The 19,051-nt window shown below is 40.6% G+C and overlaps 1 protein-coding gene across 2 annotated transcripts in view; it reads right to left on the bottom strand.

The window, feature by feature from the left end:
• The window catches only part of eml3 (EMAP like 3), a 79,203-nt gene that overhangs the window by 11,857 nt on the left and 48,295 nt on the right, over positions 1–19,051 (bottom strand). For both annotated transcript variants that reach the window (XM_033610085.2, XM_033610086.2), the window contains 6 exons: positions 17,921–17,956; positions 15,373–15,493; positions 14,821–14,970; positions 10,630–10,699; positions 7,880–7,990; positions 7,376–7,471 (listed from right to left, as the gene is read on the bottom strand). In XM_033610085.2, coding sequence (XP_033465976.1) covers positions 7,376–7,471; positions 7,880–7,990; positions 10,630–10,699; positions 14,821–14,970; positions 15,373–15,493; positions 17,921–17,956 — 584 coding nt within the window. The remainder of the gene's footprint in view (positions 1–7,375; positions 7,472–7,879; positions 7,991–10,629; positions 10,700–14,820; positions 14,971–15,372; positions 15,494–17,920; positions 17,957–19,051) is intronic.

Genomic DNA, 19,051 nt, shown 5'->3' with positions numbered 1-19,051 from the left:
GGGTGGGGCCCCACTGTGCAAAATTTGTTTGATCTCCCCATCAGCGTGGGCTTTCTCTGGGTACTCCGGCTTCCTCCCACAGTCCAAAGACATGCAGGCTAGGTTAATTGGTGGCACTAAATTGGCAGTGAGTGTGAATGTTTGTCTGTCTCTATTTGCTAGCCCTGTGATAGTCTGGCGACCTGGTCAGGGTGTACCCCACCCCAATGTCAGCTGGGATAGGCTCCAACCCCTCCATGATCCCCAAAAGGATAAGATTTTTTCTAGGGACCAACTCTTCTCTGTTGTCACTTATGCCACTACATTTCCAAAAACAAAGGAGGAGGGGCTACCGGTGTATGAGCCATAGAACTGCAATTGATATAATGTGTACAGTAGCACAATACTAACATTTTCTCTGTGAAGCAGATCATGGACACATTTGAACTGTTAACGATCTAATATCATCATATCGCCAACCCCTGTTTTCTAGCTCTGATAAACCCACTGTGCACTTCCTGTTAAGGACCACATGACAGCCACAGTTCCAGTGGCAAGTGACCATGTATACAGTGTGTACAGAATGTACAGAAGCATCATTTCTACACAAAAAGCTCCATTCATGGCTGCGCTGTAAAGTGGCATATGGACTATTCCACTGCTGTGGAGAGGGGAGGGGGGTGTAATTATCTTGTTCCTGTTGGATGAACTCGTATGTTTATACAGTGTGGGTCAGCACTGAACTGCCTGCCCACTCTGAACCCGGTACACTGGATGCTACGATCCACGAGACATAACTTCTTGCACAAGCCCATTAAATTCTTGACTCGAGATGATATACAAGTTCAAACACCCACCTATACATTCCCACTGCTGCATTACGGAACACACACACATACATACAGCTGGATAAATTCACTGTATAAAATATTTACACTGTTGCCATGACAGCAGTGCTGAAATTACTCTCAGGGAAGTTGAGGCATTTTGGGATAAAAGCCCATAAAAGCAGAGCAGAGACACCACCGCCATCTTTCCCCCCTTTAATCTCTCCAAACAGACCTCCTTTATGAAAAGCATCTACACATTGAGCATGCAGCCACGCTGGGCATCTGGCTGCAGAACAGCCAATCTGTCACTGTGTTCACATTCAGCAGCCTGGCTGACTGTCACGCTTTAGCTTCAGATGAAGGATTTCATTGTTTCTGTAGGGATTGTGAAACCCTGTGGTGACTGATAATTTCATAAATGACAGATGATGTAAAACTTTCTCAGATTGTAAAGGCATGTCACTCTAAAGCAGTCAGAACCTATTAAAAGAACAGTCCAACATTTTGGGAACTAGGTTGGTGTGTCATTCAGGGTCAGATAAGACGCACAATGCAGGTGTAATGTCTATGTGAACAGAGATGTAGTCGGCTGCTAAATATTGCATATATAGCCGATATGCCCCGCCAGAAAGTTTTTTTAAACACCATATTAATTTTTGGCCACACTGCAACAGAGGAATTCCACTACAAGCTGTAAAAACAACATGAAAACATAATTTCCTTTTCTTAGATTATGTCAATCCTGTTAGCAAGCAATCGCCCATATGTCCATTAACTTCCCTAGAGGCCCAGACACATGCTGCGTTTAAGTCCTCAAATCCATTATTTTTAATGTAGACATGTGTAAGGCACACTCAAAAGTGAGAGTGGCGCCACAGTGGCAACCAAGCATCCAAGTGTCTGTTGTTCAAGTCACAACGTCTGCACCCTGAGACAAAGTTCAACTTTGCTGAAAGACAGCAACGTGCACTGCATGTCATGTGCTGAGGAACAACCAATCAGAGCTCGTAGGTATCTTCCCTTTCTCCAGCAAATATCAGTCTATGATAAATACGGAGAAGTTAATCATTTTAGTGCAGGGCCAACCAGAGCTTTACATCTGTCCCACGGACAACATTTCGGGCCTGATACACACTTGAAGGGGAACACCACCTAAATTGAGAAATCCAGTATGTTATATCCTTGGCCTGGGAAAGTTCAATCAAAATTTGTGAACAAGAACTACTTTCTCTCAAAACCAAAACCAGTAAGTCTAAAACTTGTGATGTCATCACTTATTAAGTCTGAACCACAGACAATAATTGGGAGACTTTGTGGAACCACAGATTGTTTTTCTTTTCTTTTTTTAATCAAATGATCTTAATTCTATTGTAGTGTTCTCAGTTCTGGAACAGGAAATGTACCCATTCCCCTGGGTGCTCTCAGTTTCATCTAGAACATACACTGCCTGGCCAAAAAAAAAGTCGCCACCTGGATTTAACTAAGCAAATAGGTACGAGCCTCCTATTGGATAATTATTGCATGTGCGATTATCTTTCAGCTGGCAACAAGTTATTTAACCCCAACTGGTGCAATGAGTTGCTTCTCATTTCCTAAACAACCATGTCGAAAGACACATCCCGTGGTCGTGGAAAAGATGTTAGTCTGTTTGAGAAGGGTCAAATCATTGGCATGCATCAAGCAGAGAAAACATCTAAGGAGATTGCAGAAACTACTAAAATTGGGTTAAGAACTGTCCAACGCATTATTAAAAACTGGAAGGATAGTGGGGACCCATCGTCTTCGAGGAAGAAATGTGGCCGGAAAAAAAAAATCCTCAATGATCGTGATCGGCGATCACTTAAACGTTTGGTGAGATCAAATCGAAGAAAAACAACAGTAGAACTCAGGGCTATGTTTAATAGTGAAAGTAAGAGCATTTCCACACGCACAATGCAAAGGGAACTCAAGGGATTGGGACTGAACAGCTGTATAGCCTTAAGAAAACCACTAATCAGTGAGGCTAACTGGAAAAAAAGGCTTCAGTTTGCTAGGGAGCATAAAGATTGGACTCTGGAGCAATGGAAGAAGGTCATGTGGTCTGATGAGTCCAGATTTACCCTGTTCCAGAGTGATGGGCGCATCAGGGTAAGAAGAGAGGCAGATGAAGTGATGCACCCATCATGCCTAGTGCCTACTGTAAAAGCCTGTGGGGGCAGTGTTATGATCTGGGGTTGCTGCAGTTGGTCAGGTCTAGGTTCAGCAACAGTATGTGCTCAAAGAATGAGGTCAGCTGACTACCTGAATATACTGAATGACCAGGTTATTCCATCAATGGATTTTTTCTTCCCTGATGGCACGGGCATATTCCAAGATGACAATGCCAGGATTCATCGGGCTCAAATTGTGAAAGACTGGTTCAGGGAGCATGAGACATCATTTTCACACATGGATTGGCCACCACAGAGTCCAGACCTTAACCCCATTGAGAATCTTTGGGATGTGCTGGAGAAGGCTTTGCGCAGCGGTCAGACTCTACCATCATCAGTGCAAGATCTTGGTGAAAAATTAATGCAACACTGGATGGAAATAAATCTTGTGACACTGCAGAAGCTTATCGAAACAATGCCACAGCAAATGCGTGCCGTAATCAAAGCTAAAGGCGGTCCAACGAAATATTAGAGTGTATGACCTTTTTTTTTGGTGGTGACTTTTTTTTTGGCCAGGCAGTGTATGTCACCATTCACTGTCTATGGAGCAGCTCCAGACATTACACTTTCGGTCAAATACACAGGATATAGTTTTATACAGTCCATGGCACTCACTGGAAACAAATCTAACATGTCAATAACATATACATTCCTCCAGACATCACAATGCATGACCTGGACTTTGCGGACAACCTGGCTCTGATTAGTCATACCCGCGTTGCACTCCAGGAGATGACCAGCAATCTCCAAGAGCACAGAGCAAAGGTTGGTCTATGGATCAGCCACGAGAAGACCAAAGCCATGACCGTCGGACAGGATCAACACCACCCACCACTCACTCTAGGCGAGTATGACATCGAGTACGTCGAAAACTTCACCTATCTTGGCAGTAACATCTCGAGCACAGGAGATGTGGAGAAAGACGTATGAACGAGAATCGGCAAAGCTGCAAGAGTGTTCCAACGGCTCCGCAACATATGGTCATCCAAAGCTATCACTACGGACATCAAGCTATGCCTGTGCGTGTCAGTGGTCATTCCAACAGCGACCTACGCCTGCGAGATGTGAATGAGGACTGCCAGCATGACCAACATGTTGGATGTCTTCCACCGACGATGCCTCAGAACCATCTTGAGGATCTCATGGCGAGACCACATCACCAACAATGAGGTGATGAGAAAGGCAGGAGTGACGCTACTGTCTGACATGGTTTCTGACAGGAGAAGAATGGCTGGACACGTACTCCGACTGCCAAGAGAGAGACCAGCGAGTGGGCGGCAAGAAGAAGAGAGGTAGGCCAAAGAAGACGTGGAGACAGACATTTAAGGAAGACCTAAGCGAGATGGGTGTCAGCTGGCATGGTGCAAGGAGGGTCGCCAGGGACCGGAGCAAGTGGAAAGGACTCATTGCTCAATGTTCCAATAGGAACGTGAGCAACTAAGTCTAAGTAAGTAAATAAGTCATCACAATTCTGAGTGAAAAAAGTAAGGTTATCTAAGCATGAAGAACAGACATCAGTATCAATCATTCATCCTGCTCTCTGTCCCCCCTCTACTGAGGACACTCACTGTTTGCAGGTCGGCTGTGTCAGGTACATTTTCAGATCAATCAATCAATCAATCAATCAATCAATCAATCAATTTTAAAAAACCCTTTAATGGGGAAAAAAACGGTTGAAACCTCAGGAAGAGCAACTGAGGAGGGATCCCTCTTAAAAGCGTTAAGGCCAATTTGAAGTCGATCGGATGAAATCCCTAGGAGGAGTTCATTCAAATTTGTCATTGTTTGTCCAATGGGCCCTGTTTAAGGCCAAAACACACCGGTGCCGTACGACGCGCGTCAAAACTGCCGCCCCCATTATTTTCTATTTACAAACCCACACCGGTGGCGGCTCGACGCACGTCGACGTGCCGTGGCACTTTACGCTATTGTCCTATTTTTCCAGCGTCGCTGCCCTTGAAAAAGTGCTATTTTGTACTTCCCAGCCTAGCGGACTGGAGTGTGCAATAGAAATCTGGTTGACGCCCCGCAGCGCGACGCTTTTGTGTTGGGGGCGGCACTTGACTCGCGTCAATGACGCTGCCGTCATATGACGCTGCCGTCATATGACGCCGCCGGTGTGTTTTGGCCTTTTGACTACACACAGACAGCTTTCATTTTAGTTTGTTTTTAACAGTTTCTGTTAGCCCCGCTAGCATGATGTGCTTTTGCAGACTGCAATTGTAACCCATAATAGCAGTGAATGAGAGACTGCGGACAGAGTGGATTGAAATATGGCTTTCTACATGCTGAACATGTGTATTGATAAAGTACTGGCTTTTTACAAGTGAAGGTTTTATTGCACTTACTTAGCCTAGAGTAACAAGCATAGTTGTCATCAACTAGAGTAATCTTGAAGTTATATTCCCTTGATCTGCACCACGGCCTCTCTACTGTTGTCTGACTTCACTCTGGTGAGTGTGTGTGTGTGTGTGTGTGTGTGTGTGTGTGTGTGTGTGTGTGCTTTGAGGAGGAGGTCAGCCCTGACATACAGAGAGTAGGAGAGAGGCTGCAGCATGATGATACATGAAACCAAAATGAAACCAAAACTTTGAAAGGTAACAATGAAAAAGCTGATGACGTCAGAGCCTATTATTACTACAGTCTTGATTAATTTTGCCTCAGGCCGTTAATACCACAGGCCATATTCACAAACATTCTGAGAGAACTCTAAGGGAGCTCCTAATTTAGACTAAAAACTTTTAGTAAGGAGTTAGTTTAGGAGTGATTTAGGAAAGTTCTAAGAGCAACTCTGAGCAAGGAAGGGACAGAAACTTTTATATTACTGAGGGGATGTGATTTATCCTGTTGCTAGGTGTGGTGCTTTCTTTTAACAGATGTGATTGGTTGTCACAGACATGCCCTTTTGTGGGCCTGCAAAGTGTGGAAACTCTTAAGTCTCTTAAAAGTCCTCCTCCCTGCTCCTAACAGTTCTGAGCTCTCTTAAGGTCTAAGATGCTTTGTGAATAACTTTTCTCTTTACAAGGACCTAGTCTTAACTTCAAGGGGAATTTCTAAGAAAACGTCACAATTCTAAGAATTTTCCTAGAATGTCGTCACTAGGGGCAACTCTTAGCACTAGAGAGCTTTGTGACCAGGTCTCTGTACTCATCCCTAGCCGGGCCACTCTGAGGTTGCTTCTGGGCTGGATGTGGTCCACGGGCTGCCAATTAAATAGGCCTGGCCGATAACATCACAAACTCGAGTTTTAGCACTCTAGCTTTTAGGCTTAAGTGAAGAGTTGTTTGTGTTAACCAATGTTTTTGGACTGTCTTAGACCAAAGGAATAACGTGAGACTTTTGAAAATGGGTATAGGATCAGCTCTGATCTCAAAATTTCTGGTTAGTAGGATATGATACAAGGCTAGTTATGGTTGCTTTGCAACTTCAGGCGCAACCTGTCTCTGTGCATTTGATAGTTGGCACAGAGTCGGCACAATAGATGCACCCAGCACAGTCCTCATGATTTCCAGGCAGTTAAAGGCACAGCATGTGTCCTTTCCTAAGGCTGGCGATATACTTGCTTTTAACAACGCGTTTGTGTGTGCATGACAGCTGCCCCGCATATCCTGCATCCATTTGGAGTGCAAATTTTCCCAGTGGCCACTCACAGTATTGCAGTGAAAAAATCCCCTGCAGCCCAAAAGGCATTTTCTCCATAGACCACTGTTACCAATCTGTAAACTGTTGACAGGACACCTTGAACTGCAAACAAAGCCAATTACGACTCTCTCTGTTGTGAATTTTTGATCCGTGGAGGTTTGATATTTGTAAAATGTTCCGTGAGCCAAGAAACATGATGTAAAAATCTGTGACATCATCACAATGTAAAGTCAGCCAAATGAGAGAAACACTACTGTGTATATTCAGTGGGCCATATATTGCAGTAAACCCAAAAGGTAGGAACTTTTTGGTGCACGCGCCAGGTGAGAATCTTTAAGTAACACACGTGGTACATAGTGAACAATTCATATGTGAATTCTGTTAATGACGCAATCAGTTGTCCATACAAACATGTAGTTAAAAAGCAAGTATATCTCTTATCTAAAACCAAAATTGTATTTTACTTTTTTACCATCTTTAGAGGTGTTCATGTCCAAATTATAGCAACTATTTTATTATTGTACTTTTGAAATACATTTCATATAGTATCATTTTATTATTATGTGTTCAGTGTAGTCACATAAGATTAATTGTATAATACAAAATATAAGTTTAAGTATACAGTATGTATAACTGTTGTTCACAGTTCTAATAAAGAAGCCTTATCACTGTAAAAGGTTGAAATTTCATTATCATTAAGGCTGTACGGTTCATTTACACCTGGCTGTTGTTTACCTTGATCTCTGCATGCTTTGTCCCCTTGTTGCAGTCCCACACTGACAGCATGTGTTCATTAGAGTCGTCGATCACACACAGGAATGCTCCAGAATCCTGGAAACAACATCCACAACAAGTAAACATTGTAAACTCAGTATAATGTAAATTTCCACAGCACTAATTCACTTAATCCATCACTACAACAAAGTCATGTCATACTCACCACACTACTGAGAACGCTCTCTCTACTTTATGCAAACAGTGTTGTCACTGCTGAATGTTTCCAGTCGCTTCTATTTTGCCTTTTTTTTGTCTATGTTAAAAACAATATTCCTCTGAATATGACATGACTCTTGAATTGTAAAAATAAGTTTAGTGTTGAGAAAATGAGTATCAAACTGAATTTATCAAAACAGATGGCAGGGGAAATATCTAAGGCCTGGTTCTCACTGCAGTTGAGATAAATCATTCGTAAAGATCTATTTGAGAATCTACAGTACGTTAAAATCGCAACCAACTCACAGCAAAGGAGAATGCAACAGATCCCACTCCCCTCTGGAAGGTTCCCAGGCCGATCTGCTGCAGGGTGACCAGGGTGGTGGAGTCCCAGATATGAACACAAGGCTGCAGGGGCTGATACATAAACACACACACACACACACACACACACACACACAAACTTTACTTACACTCATATTCAACAGATTGTTGAAGCTACCATTACTAGTTATTTTAAAACAATACTTGGCAACTTTTTTAGTTTTACTGAATGTTAACATGCAGTCGAAAAATAATAAAGCAAAACACTTTGGAACTGTGTATTTAAGGTTCAGTGTGTAGGATTTAGGGGGATATATTGGCAGAAACGGAATATAAAAAGTATGTTTTCTTTAGTGTATAATCACCTAAAAATTATAATCTTTATGTTTTTTTTCTTTATGTTTATAATCTTTATGTTTTATGTCTACACAGGGAGTGGGTCGTCATTTATGGAGCTCACCATGTTTCACTGCCATGTTTCTACAGTGGCCCAGAACGGACAACCCAGCACTTAGTACGTTTACATGGCATTAGAGAAAAAGGATTTATTTCGTTAGTCCAACGAAAACCGGACTTTTAAAACATATGTAAACATGTTAAATTGAATTTCTCAAAGACAGACTAACACATCCAGATAATGTGATTGGGAGTTGAATTACTCCTGCATATATACAGTCAATCGGACCCAAACTGGCCAAGGTGCTCTGCGCATTCTCCACAGTTTTCACCCCAGGCTTTGATCCGGAAGTCGAATAGTGATAAATGCGTAACAGAAGAAGAAGCTGGTAGTTGCATAGCGAAATCTACATCAAGAGCTGTGCATTTATGGACGGACAAGAAGACACAATTCATGCTGTGTCAGCAAAAAAAACAGTTAATTATTTTTTAATACATGGATGGGAGGAAAACACAGAATGAAGATTATTTGTTCTGTGACGTAATAGGTCAACTGGAAAAAGGTCCATTACTAATAAGCTGAAAGAGCAGAGTCTGACATACTTAAGTCAATAAACTGATTTCCCTCCTGTGCTTGTATACTGGGACAGGGACAGTAGTCCAATTAAATGGCCTAGTTGAGCTAAAACCGTAGCTCGACTTAACTGTGCATGTAAACATACTGACTGTCCTTAGATAGAGCCATCTGCATTTTCATGTTTTGGCATTGGCCACCATTGTTAGCTGCTCCTCTGCGACTAGCAGTGTAAGAAAAGGGCTGATTTATGATGTTTAATCAGTGTCTGTTTGTTTTGGAGAGGAGGAGACCTTTGTGAATAATTCGGCTTATGGTAAAAACCTCCTGAACATCTGGACCCAAAATTAAGTAAGTACACATTAAGTTACCAATGAAAAAAAGTAAGCGTACATTAGCAGGTGCTGGGAAAGCAGCCTGTCTGCCATGTGCCAAACAGCATCACAAAAACACTGATTTGTAATTATTATTATTATTATTATTATTATTTTTTAAAAAGCTGCTTTATTCTGTGTTTTTACAAGTTTAAATCACCTGGTCTGTTTGTTTTGGAAAGGAGGAGACCTCTGCAGATAATTCGGCCTATAGAGATGCCAAATATCAAAAAATAATATCTAAATTATATGTAGCTTTACAAAATCTTAAAGGAGACAACACTTTGGCTGTCAAAGCAAGATGGGAAGCAGAGGGCAATATTACAATAACACAGGAAGAATGGAACAGGATCTGCAAACAGCAATGGCAAACGACAAGTTCTCTCTTCTGGAGAGAATTTAGTTGGAAGAACATGTCTCGTTTCTTTTCTACTCCAGCACAAAAGACTGGGTATTCTAATCAGACAGCTTGCTGGAGATCATGTGGCAATGTAGTAGCTAACCACTTTCATATTTTTTGGAGTTGCCCCTCTGTGGCTCCATTTTGGAGAGCTGTCCACGATGTCCTGGAAGCAGCCTTTAAGAAGAAGGTCAAACTCAATTTCAAAACCATGTACCTTGGTGATCTAGAAGAACTTTGCTGGGCAAAGCCAGATAACTATCTGATTCGAGTGTTATTGGTTGCCTGTAAAAAAGCCTTAACTAAAAAGTGGCTGAAAACGGAAGTGCCAACTATGAATGAGTGGATTGATATAGTTTATAACATATACACAATGGAAAGAATTACATTCAAACTAAGAAATCAAGTAGATATCTTTGAAGAATATTGGTTCAAATGGCTTGCTCATAAGGCCTGACTTTGTATAATATATCTATGCAAAGAGTGTTTGTGAATATGTAAATTCATTTTAATTCCATTTTGCTGTTCCTTCCCCCTCTCTCTCTCTTGAATGTAGACTTGAGAATGTAAAATGTAATTCTAAGAAACAAAAGATATAAGTGCACACGAACATTTAAGTACAATGCCAGATATACAAAACTCAGACCCTCCAGATCCTCCCCAGGATGTTTGTTCTTATGTTGTTTAGTTTATTGTTTTCTCCCCCTCCTTGCTGGGGTGTGTCTCTTTTCATTTGTATGAATACCTTAAATGAAAACTCAATAAAAAGTAAATGACAAAAAAAAAACAACCTCCTGAACAATGAACACTGAAAGAATTCTAACCAGGAGAAGTTTCAGCTGGTTGAAATCTGCAATCCTCACCGCTAGATGCCAACTAATCCTGTACACACAAGTGTGCACAAAGAATGTATATTACATTTAAAGAAGTAACTATAGCATATGTAGTGGATTAAAGTGCATCAGAATGATATCACAGCAGTAGTCACCTTCCCGTCTTTATCCACCCCTGCTGTCTGGCCAGATGCCACTCGCACCTTGTCAGGATGGAGGGTAAGACTGTAGAGAGAACAAACAGAATTTTACTTAATAACAAAGAGGGGTTGTACAAAGCTATTCATATATATTCCCAATTGCAACATATCCACGTATGTAACTGTATTCACCATTGCAAAATGACAAGTGTACTTTATGGTCAAATAAAGAGACACCTTTTGGTTGTGTTGTCTCTTCACTCCAGCACATTGGATTTGAAACAAAACAACAACTCGGAGGTTTAAGTTCTGACTCTCTGCTTTATTTGAGGATGTTTACATCCAATTTAGTTGCACAGTGTAGGAATTGTATCCATTCCCAGGTCCTCAAATACTGCTGCTTTGAGTTGATGGTTTGGATATTTGATGAGCTGGGAATGAGATATTTTAGGGGACATAAACAGAAGAGAAACACATTGTGACTGGAGGGGTCTTTAATTATACTCATACAGCTGCATTAATGGGTTGTCTTTGGCTTCTGGTGGGCAGTGAAACAAGCAGTAACATCTGACATATTTTCACCTTATAATGATAAATGTGTTTGAAAATAGCTGCCTGTTCAGCAAACACAGAGCAACATTAGCATTCTAGGTGGTGTTTGTGTCCACCTGGTGAATGTAAGTTTAATATTCTCTCACTTTTAGATCTGATTTTGGTCTCCACCAGCTCCTGAGACGAATATCTGTTTCTTTAGCTACTAAATGTTTCAATATGTTCACCTGTTAGTCTCTAACTGTGTCTGTCTGCATCTTTGATTTGCTTAAATGGGTTTGGAGTTGTGTTGACTGATGGCTAATTCTGCCACTTGGAGAAACATCAACCAATCAGAGCTTTGTAGGCAGGATTACGGCCCTACAAACTAGCTACCTAATTATATCCATTCATCATCTTAGTACCAGCTGTTTATATCTACATAAGGAGCAGGTCCTCCACCATGAGAGTCCGCCATATTGTTTCTACAGTAGCACAAACAGAAAAAACAAACACAGGATATAGATAGGGCCAACAGCATTTTGCATTTTCGTGTCTAACACCACAGTTCTCCTACACGCTTGGCACACGGGAGAAGTTTCAGTTGGAACATACTTTCTACATATTTCTTAAATAGTCTTGAAGAACCTGCTCCTAGTAGTTGCTATAGTGTTGTAAAAATGGTGTTGGTGGGATGGATACAATTAACATAAACATTATGTGAGACTGAATAATGACATGAAGCTAAATCATGCTGATTATCAGGCTACCTAAAATGCCCTTAAAGTACAAAGTCAGCACTTTAACCTTATAGTCCTTGTTTCAATTTAAATCCAATGCACTAGAGAACATGACCAAGGACATAAAAATGTGTCACTGCCTTAATAATAACGGACTACAGTGTGGGAACAGTTAAAATGTAGCTTGCCCCAAAGCCTTTAAGTGCCACTTGGAAACCAAAGTAAGTCCCCTGTTATTTTAGAAATATACATATTTGGCCATATATCAAAGTCATATAACTGTTATTTTACAGAACCCCCCCCCATTCCTTTTATTTTTCCATATACCAAAGAAGCACTTGTATCTATTCCAATTCTATATATTCATGCCAAACCCATAGAACTGGTGAGGTGTCCAAGCCAGAGACTGGATCCAGTTTCCCCATGCTTCTGGGCCCCAAAAGTTGGTGAAAAAAAATATTTTATGTGCACTAGTGAACTTTGGCATCTCTAGCCCTTTTCATTCATTTATCCAAAACATATACTACATGAATATAAAACTAAATAACCCTATATAATAGATTGTTTTTGGCCTCGGATCAGTCTGAGATTGTCAGCTAACTCCCCAAAATAAGTCTCACTATGTGGTCAGGTTGCTCATGACTTCATTTTGAGCATAGCAGTTTGGATTTGGGATTCATTGTGATTTGATATAAGGCACTGAATTTCACTATACTCTAATGAAGTCTGTGTTAATGGTATTCACATAATGGTATTGCCACACATCAAGCAGCAGGAAAGTTCCCTGCCTCTGAGACCTGATATGAACCTGTTTCCTTTTATCTTAGCTTAAAAAGAGACATCAGATCACATCTATTCTTTGAGCTGAGTGTTATTTTGTACACTTCTTATGCTTGAAGTGGTTTAGAGACACGTGGTGACAAGTCAGTGTGCTGATCGCCTCCTAAATCTCTAGTACATACAGTACTCGCCTCCAGCAGCCTTATGAACCCTGGGTTGAGTTCAGTCTTAAGTTAAGCAGAAAATAACTCTTTATGTGCCCTTGGCTCGATGATGGCCAATATGTTGTTACCTCTTAACAGGGTTGAATAGACGTTAAAATGTGACAAGATCCAGTGTGCTGTAATGATTTATATTTAGTTACTGTATTTTTCTCGCATGCTTCCACAGTGAAAGAAGAATCCAAAAAGGCAAACTTTCTTCATGAATTCAAGTAATCCGGGACTGGATTTAGCAGCAAAACTATATAAAAACCAAGTCTCATTTATCCAGTTGTATGCTCAGTACTTCACAAATCTGTGCATTTTTTTGCTAAAACCTTACAATACAAAACACTTCCACTCCTGAGCACATGGTCATGTATGAGCTCCACTTGAGCAGAGCTAAAACGCACATATGCATGCCCAGGCACGCTACTCGGCTGTGCATGAGACTATTTGTACTTTCGTGTTTTAAATTGTAATGTTTTGGCGAAAAACATTAAAAAACAACGGGAAGTCCTGAGCATATAACAGGATAAATGAGACTTGGATTATACTGCATGAGTTGTGTGAGAGTTTGTATACCAATGTTTTCATATAGTTTTGCTAAATGTGATCCCCAAAGACATACTAAAGAACGTTTTTGGATTCTCCCCTTTTTTGGATTCTCCGTTGACTGTGGAGGCATATACAGTAAGACGAACAAAGTCTTCACAAATTCAAGGTAATTCAGGTTGAGTAAATGATGTACAAATGATCATTTTTAAGGTTAAGTATTTGTTAAACCCTTTGAACTGAAGACTATTTTTTGCTTTGATTTTCACGTTCTTCCTTTACAGGCTTATGACATACAACTGTAAAACAGTCAGGCCATATAATGTTATTTTCAGATAACCATGGATTAGGCTACTCAGAACTGTTATCAATGTTCATTTCAGTGGTACTATGCAGTACTCAAATTAGAATCCTTGCCTGTATATACAGTACACTCACCAGCCACTTTATTAGGTACACCTGTTCAACTGCTTGTTAATGCAAATAGCTAATCAGCAAATCATGAGCCAGCAACTCAACGCATTTACGCATGACCAAGACGACCTGCTGAATTTCAAACCAAGCATCAGAATTGGGAAGAAGGTGATTTAAGTGACTTTGAACATGGCATGGTTGTTGGTGCCAGATGGGCTGGTCTGAGTATTTCAGAAACTGCTGATCTACTGGGATTTTCACGCACAACCATCTCTAGGGTTTACAGAGGATGGTCCAAAAAAGAGAAAATATCCAGTGAGCGACAGTTCTCTAGGCGAAAATGCCTTGTTGATGCCAGAGGTCAAGGAGAATAGCCAGACTAGTTCAAGACTACAGTGACTCAAATAACCACTCGTTACAACCAAGGTAACACGTCAACCAGTGGACATTTTGTACCAAATTCAAGGAAATTCCCTAAAGGCCTTTCTTGAAATACTGCATTCACAAAAATGAGAAGGATGCAAGGTCACAGTGACCACTGAGCTTTGACTGCCAAAATCTATTCAGCTGACAAACCACAGTCACAGTGACCTTGGCCTTTGATCCATGACCACTAAACTCTAATCAGTTCATTGTTGAGTCCAAGTGGACATTTCAGCCAAAGTTAAAGGAATTTTCTCAAGCTCTTCTTGAGATATCACGTTCACAAGAATAGTACATACTGATGGACGGACAATGTGAAAACAAAATGCCTTCAGCCATGGCTATTGTGGGCGCGGAGGCATAAAACATCCCAAAAAAAGCCACATCTGAGTCCTGTTTCGGAGCCTAGCTGTGTCGTGTCTTTAGACCATCCAAGACCAAGTGCATGCAGTCCAGCATTTCTCATCTCCTTCACAGAAAACAAGGGTATAAGTGTGTTTCCCAAAATGTTGATCTATTGCTCTAAGTATAGATGCAGATGATATAAAGTGCCTTTCACTAACCAGCGGACACAATCGGTGTGTTTGCGATAGTGACGTTGTGTGCGGTTGTTGATGTGGTAAAGCACAACTACACAGGCGATGAAGTACACCGCCTCGCCCGTGGGAAGAAAGTACAGGTTGGCCCGGCAGTCCCGTCCCCGGTAACCATAGCTGGCATGACAGGGTCAAGGAGACATTCATGTTGACTATTGGTCCATTTCATTCATTAAGGTACCTTTTTTCCCCAACGTGAAATTTTTATTATTATCTATGTGAAAATGTGAGTTTATAATTTATTTACTTTTTACTGAGTTTAATTAACAAGAAGACTATTTTAGTTTTGTGAGCTGTCCCTCTAAACATATGGCACCCACAGCTTTACAGATCATAGTTCATGTGTGGTTGATGCTGCTCTCACAGACACTAGACAATTAAAGAGATACTTTCCAATACAGAGAGTGTGGCTTGAATCCAGGAAATGACCACACAGTCAAATCAGCAGTCTGAATGTAACATAACCCTCATAAAGATGAACAAGAGGCTGAACACTGCTGTGGCATTCTAGAAGGATACACCCAGTCCAACTCCAGTCTCTCAGAGGGCGGCTCCATCTTCAGGTCTTCATAGTTCTGGATGTTAGAGGGGATGTACATGGTTATCGGCCGGCCTCGGATGAACATTTTGATTGACTGTCCTGGAAGACAAACACAGCAGAGGACCAGTTATGTAGCAGTAATACACAGAGAGGCAGACAAAGACAAGTGTTTGATTGTTTATTTTCCTTTATATTTTCCTATTCCTTATTTCTCTTACGTCATTTATCATAAATCATGAATTACCAAAGAATTATTGTTTACCAAAACTGCAGACACACCTTTAAGATTTTAATACTGGCATTTTTTTTTTTTTTTTTTTTTTTGTGGTTTTATTTTCTCAAAACATTCTGTGAAGATTTTTCTCAAGATCTGCCAAATAAGAAATAGCACTTAACTCAGTTTCTACATATAAAAGACAGCACTGACTGAATTTCAGAGCTTGTGTGTACAGGCCAGGTGCACAGAGATCAGGTAAGATTTTCTCCAAATACAAAAATCAAAAGTGGCTATAACTGACATTTTTACAATAAAAATGTATGAGAAAACAATGTGAAAGGGGTCACTTGTAGTACTGAACCTACAGAGAATTATCAGCTGAACCTGCAGCACCCATTGGCTTTATGAAGCTTTACAGTGAGTTTCAGCTCATTGTTAAACTGTCCTGCCCACAACTGTATTGCTCATATTTACTCTCAGGGCTCTTATAAAGTTGTTTTTGGCAGTGGCCGGTGGGTGTTTTCAGAGATAAAGCTACGGTAAAGTTACTACACACCATCTGCTCTGCAGCTAACAGCAGACAGACACAAAAACTGGCTGGTGGACACAGTGGAACATGCAGCAGCTAAAGAGAGATATTTTTCTCAGAAGGTGGTGGAGACAAAAAACAGAGCTAAAAGAAGACTGAATATTGGACTTACATACATCAGGTAGACAGAAACACAACTCTAACTGAATGCTAATGTTGCTCTGTGTCTGCTAAATGTGGAAATTAGCAACTGTTTCCTAATAATTTTGCCATATCAGCTTACATGTGAAAAATGGTATGTCAATGTTGCGTTCACAACTTGTTTCTGCTGCCCTCAAGTAGCTAAAAAAATTCAGTTATTGCAGGTTTAAGATTTCCTTATAAAAAACAGAGGTGTACAAAAGCGCTCTCATTAGGACACATACTGCACATACTGCGGCCCACCAACCCAATAAACGCTCCCACTAGTGGTTGACGTAATGAGAGTTGGTTTTGGCCAGCTCATCTGAAAAGTTTATGGCAACCGGCTTGTAACCAACAATCTTATATTACAATTAAATGTATTTATTTGCCAATGTATGTATGTATGTATGTATGTATGTATTTATTCACCAAGGTCTTATTTCTTTTGTGTGTTTCATTGCACCATAGGAAATGTATGGGCCTTGGGTGTTTGCTGCTATCTCTAGGTTCACGCAAATTTGTTGCACTGACAGAGTGAACTGAGTGATTGAGAGGATATTGATTGTGACTGATATTCGGCTGGAGACTATAAACTGAACTGCCCTATTTTGGGACAAATAAAGTTGTTTGAATTGAATTAAATTGAATTAAACTGAATTAAACGGTGAGGTAAAAAAATATTCTGAAAACATTTTAGGCTAGAAATAGGCAATGCAGTAACAGAATCTTGGTTTATATTTAATCAGCCCTGCTTAGTTTCACCGATTGATCTTTTAGCCTCCATTTTGACAATACAGTAAGGCCACTTATGTGGCAACTTCCTGTTCACAAACTCTTGTTTTACAGCTAAACAGTGCACTAAAATATGTCTCTGAAAACATTTCAGACAAGAACCAGGCAACACAGTAACAGAATCTTGGTTTCTACTTGATCAGCACTGCTTAGTTGTACAGTTTGAATTCTGTATTTTCAGCCTCCATTTCTGCAATACAGGAAACAGTATGTTGTCCGCTCCCTGTTCACAAACTCTCGTGTTACAGCTGAACAGTGCACTAAAATATGTTTGTGAAGATATTTTAGGCAAGAAAGATGCAGTGCAATAACAGAAACTTTGTTTATATTTGATCAGCACTGCCTACGTTTACAGTTTGGTCTGAGTTTGACAGAGAAAGAGACAGGCATTTCTCTCTCTCTATACTCTTTGTGTCCATGGTGAGGGGCATACAAATATGAGGAAGTACAATTTGTACTCCGAGCAACAGCTTAAGAGATTTTGAGTGATACTGAGAGCTTTATTTAAACTGGGCATACCTAACAAAGTAAGTATCTTACCTTATTAAGTTTTTTCATTCAATAAGATGGCAAATAACACAGAGCAACATTATCATGCCATTCTTTTGTGTCCACTTCATGAATCTAAGTCCAATATTCAGTCCTCTCAGTCTGGTTGTACTGGTCAGCTGCCAGCAGGAAGCTGTCTGTGTGCGTGGCTTGTGGAACAGTGAATGGGACATTGCTGGAAAAGTACAGCGTGTTATGTTGACCTTTCCTGCACAGAAAGAGCTATAGTGACATAATGACATAATAGCAGTGGTACCTTGGCTATAGGTTCCTCTTCTGGATCCGGGCGATCCTGTGTGAGTGTGAAAACAGAGGTCAGCCAAACAAATAAACACCAAGGTCCTCTAAGCTTTAAGTCACAGCTGACCTGAGTTTGACTTAACCATCCCCAAGGATCTATTCCCATTTTTACGGGTTTGATCTATGAGCTTTGAATTTCAAGCTGGGTTACATTTTCCTTTTCCATTTCTTTATGGGACTTCTAACCTGGCTCTGTTCCCCTGGCAACTGTTGTGTTACTTTATGGGACTAGGGGGTGAAGGCAAGAGCAAGGCTGAGCAGCTTGAACTGCTCTCAGACTCAAAGTCTTTAACTTTCTGTCTGTCTGACTATAAAATGGTGGTAACTGGTAAGAGGCCAGAGAGACACCTTGAGAAGAGACTTACCATACAGGAACCTCATTCAAGCAACAGTAAAAGTCAGTGAGGAAACAGGAAGAAATAAATCAGAGCTGAGCCAGGGAGAAGAAGAAAAACTTGTTTCTGTTTGACCTGCAAGTTTAGTAAAAGAATGATAACAACTCTGGTGATCCACACTGTCTGACTGCACTTAATTCATTTCTGAAGATTATTGAGTTTTCTGATTAATGAAACCAACAAAGATAAAACAAAGACAGTTAATAAGTCCACCTTGCATAAAATTTTAGTACTGCAAGTGTTCTGGTTTCCGTTTATAGTTTGTTTGTAGTCTGAGTAGTATTGATCAGTTATGTTGGTAGGTAAACAGTCCTTGCAGAGAGGAAAGAGGCGAACTGCATCGGCCGAAACGCAATCTTGGAATCCATCAGCTATTGTCTGACAACAATTTTGCTTTATAATAGCTTTTGTTGAGAAAAATCTGCATTTATATGCTGATATCTGTTTAGAGATTAGCCGATATGACCGGTGCATGGAAGAAGAAGTCTTGGGCTTTGAAGATAATTTGGCACAGTGGCCTAAGCGTGGAATTACAACTACCAGGTCCATCACATGATGCCACTGGGCCCAAGCAGACCTTTTCTCATTGACTTACACTGTGAAAGAGCCATCTGTAAATCAGTATACTTTACCCCCCGCAAAATGACTCGTTTTAATTATCGGGACTAGATACATTCAGTCCGATAACCTTT

The sequence above is a fragment of the Epinephelus lanceolatus genome, chromosome 22, assembly GCF_041903045.1.
Source record: "Epinephelus lanceolatus isolate andai-2023 chromosome 22, ASM4190304v1, whole genome shotgun sequence".
NCBI lineage: Eukaryota > Metazoa > Chordata > Actinopteri > Perciformes > Serranidae > Epinephelus > Epinephelus lanceolatus.
This window is presented reverse-complemented; position numbering and strand designations above follow the sequence as displayed.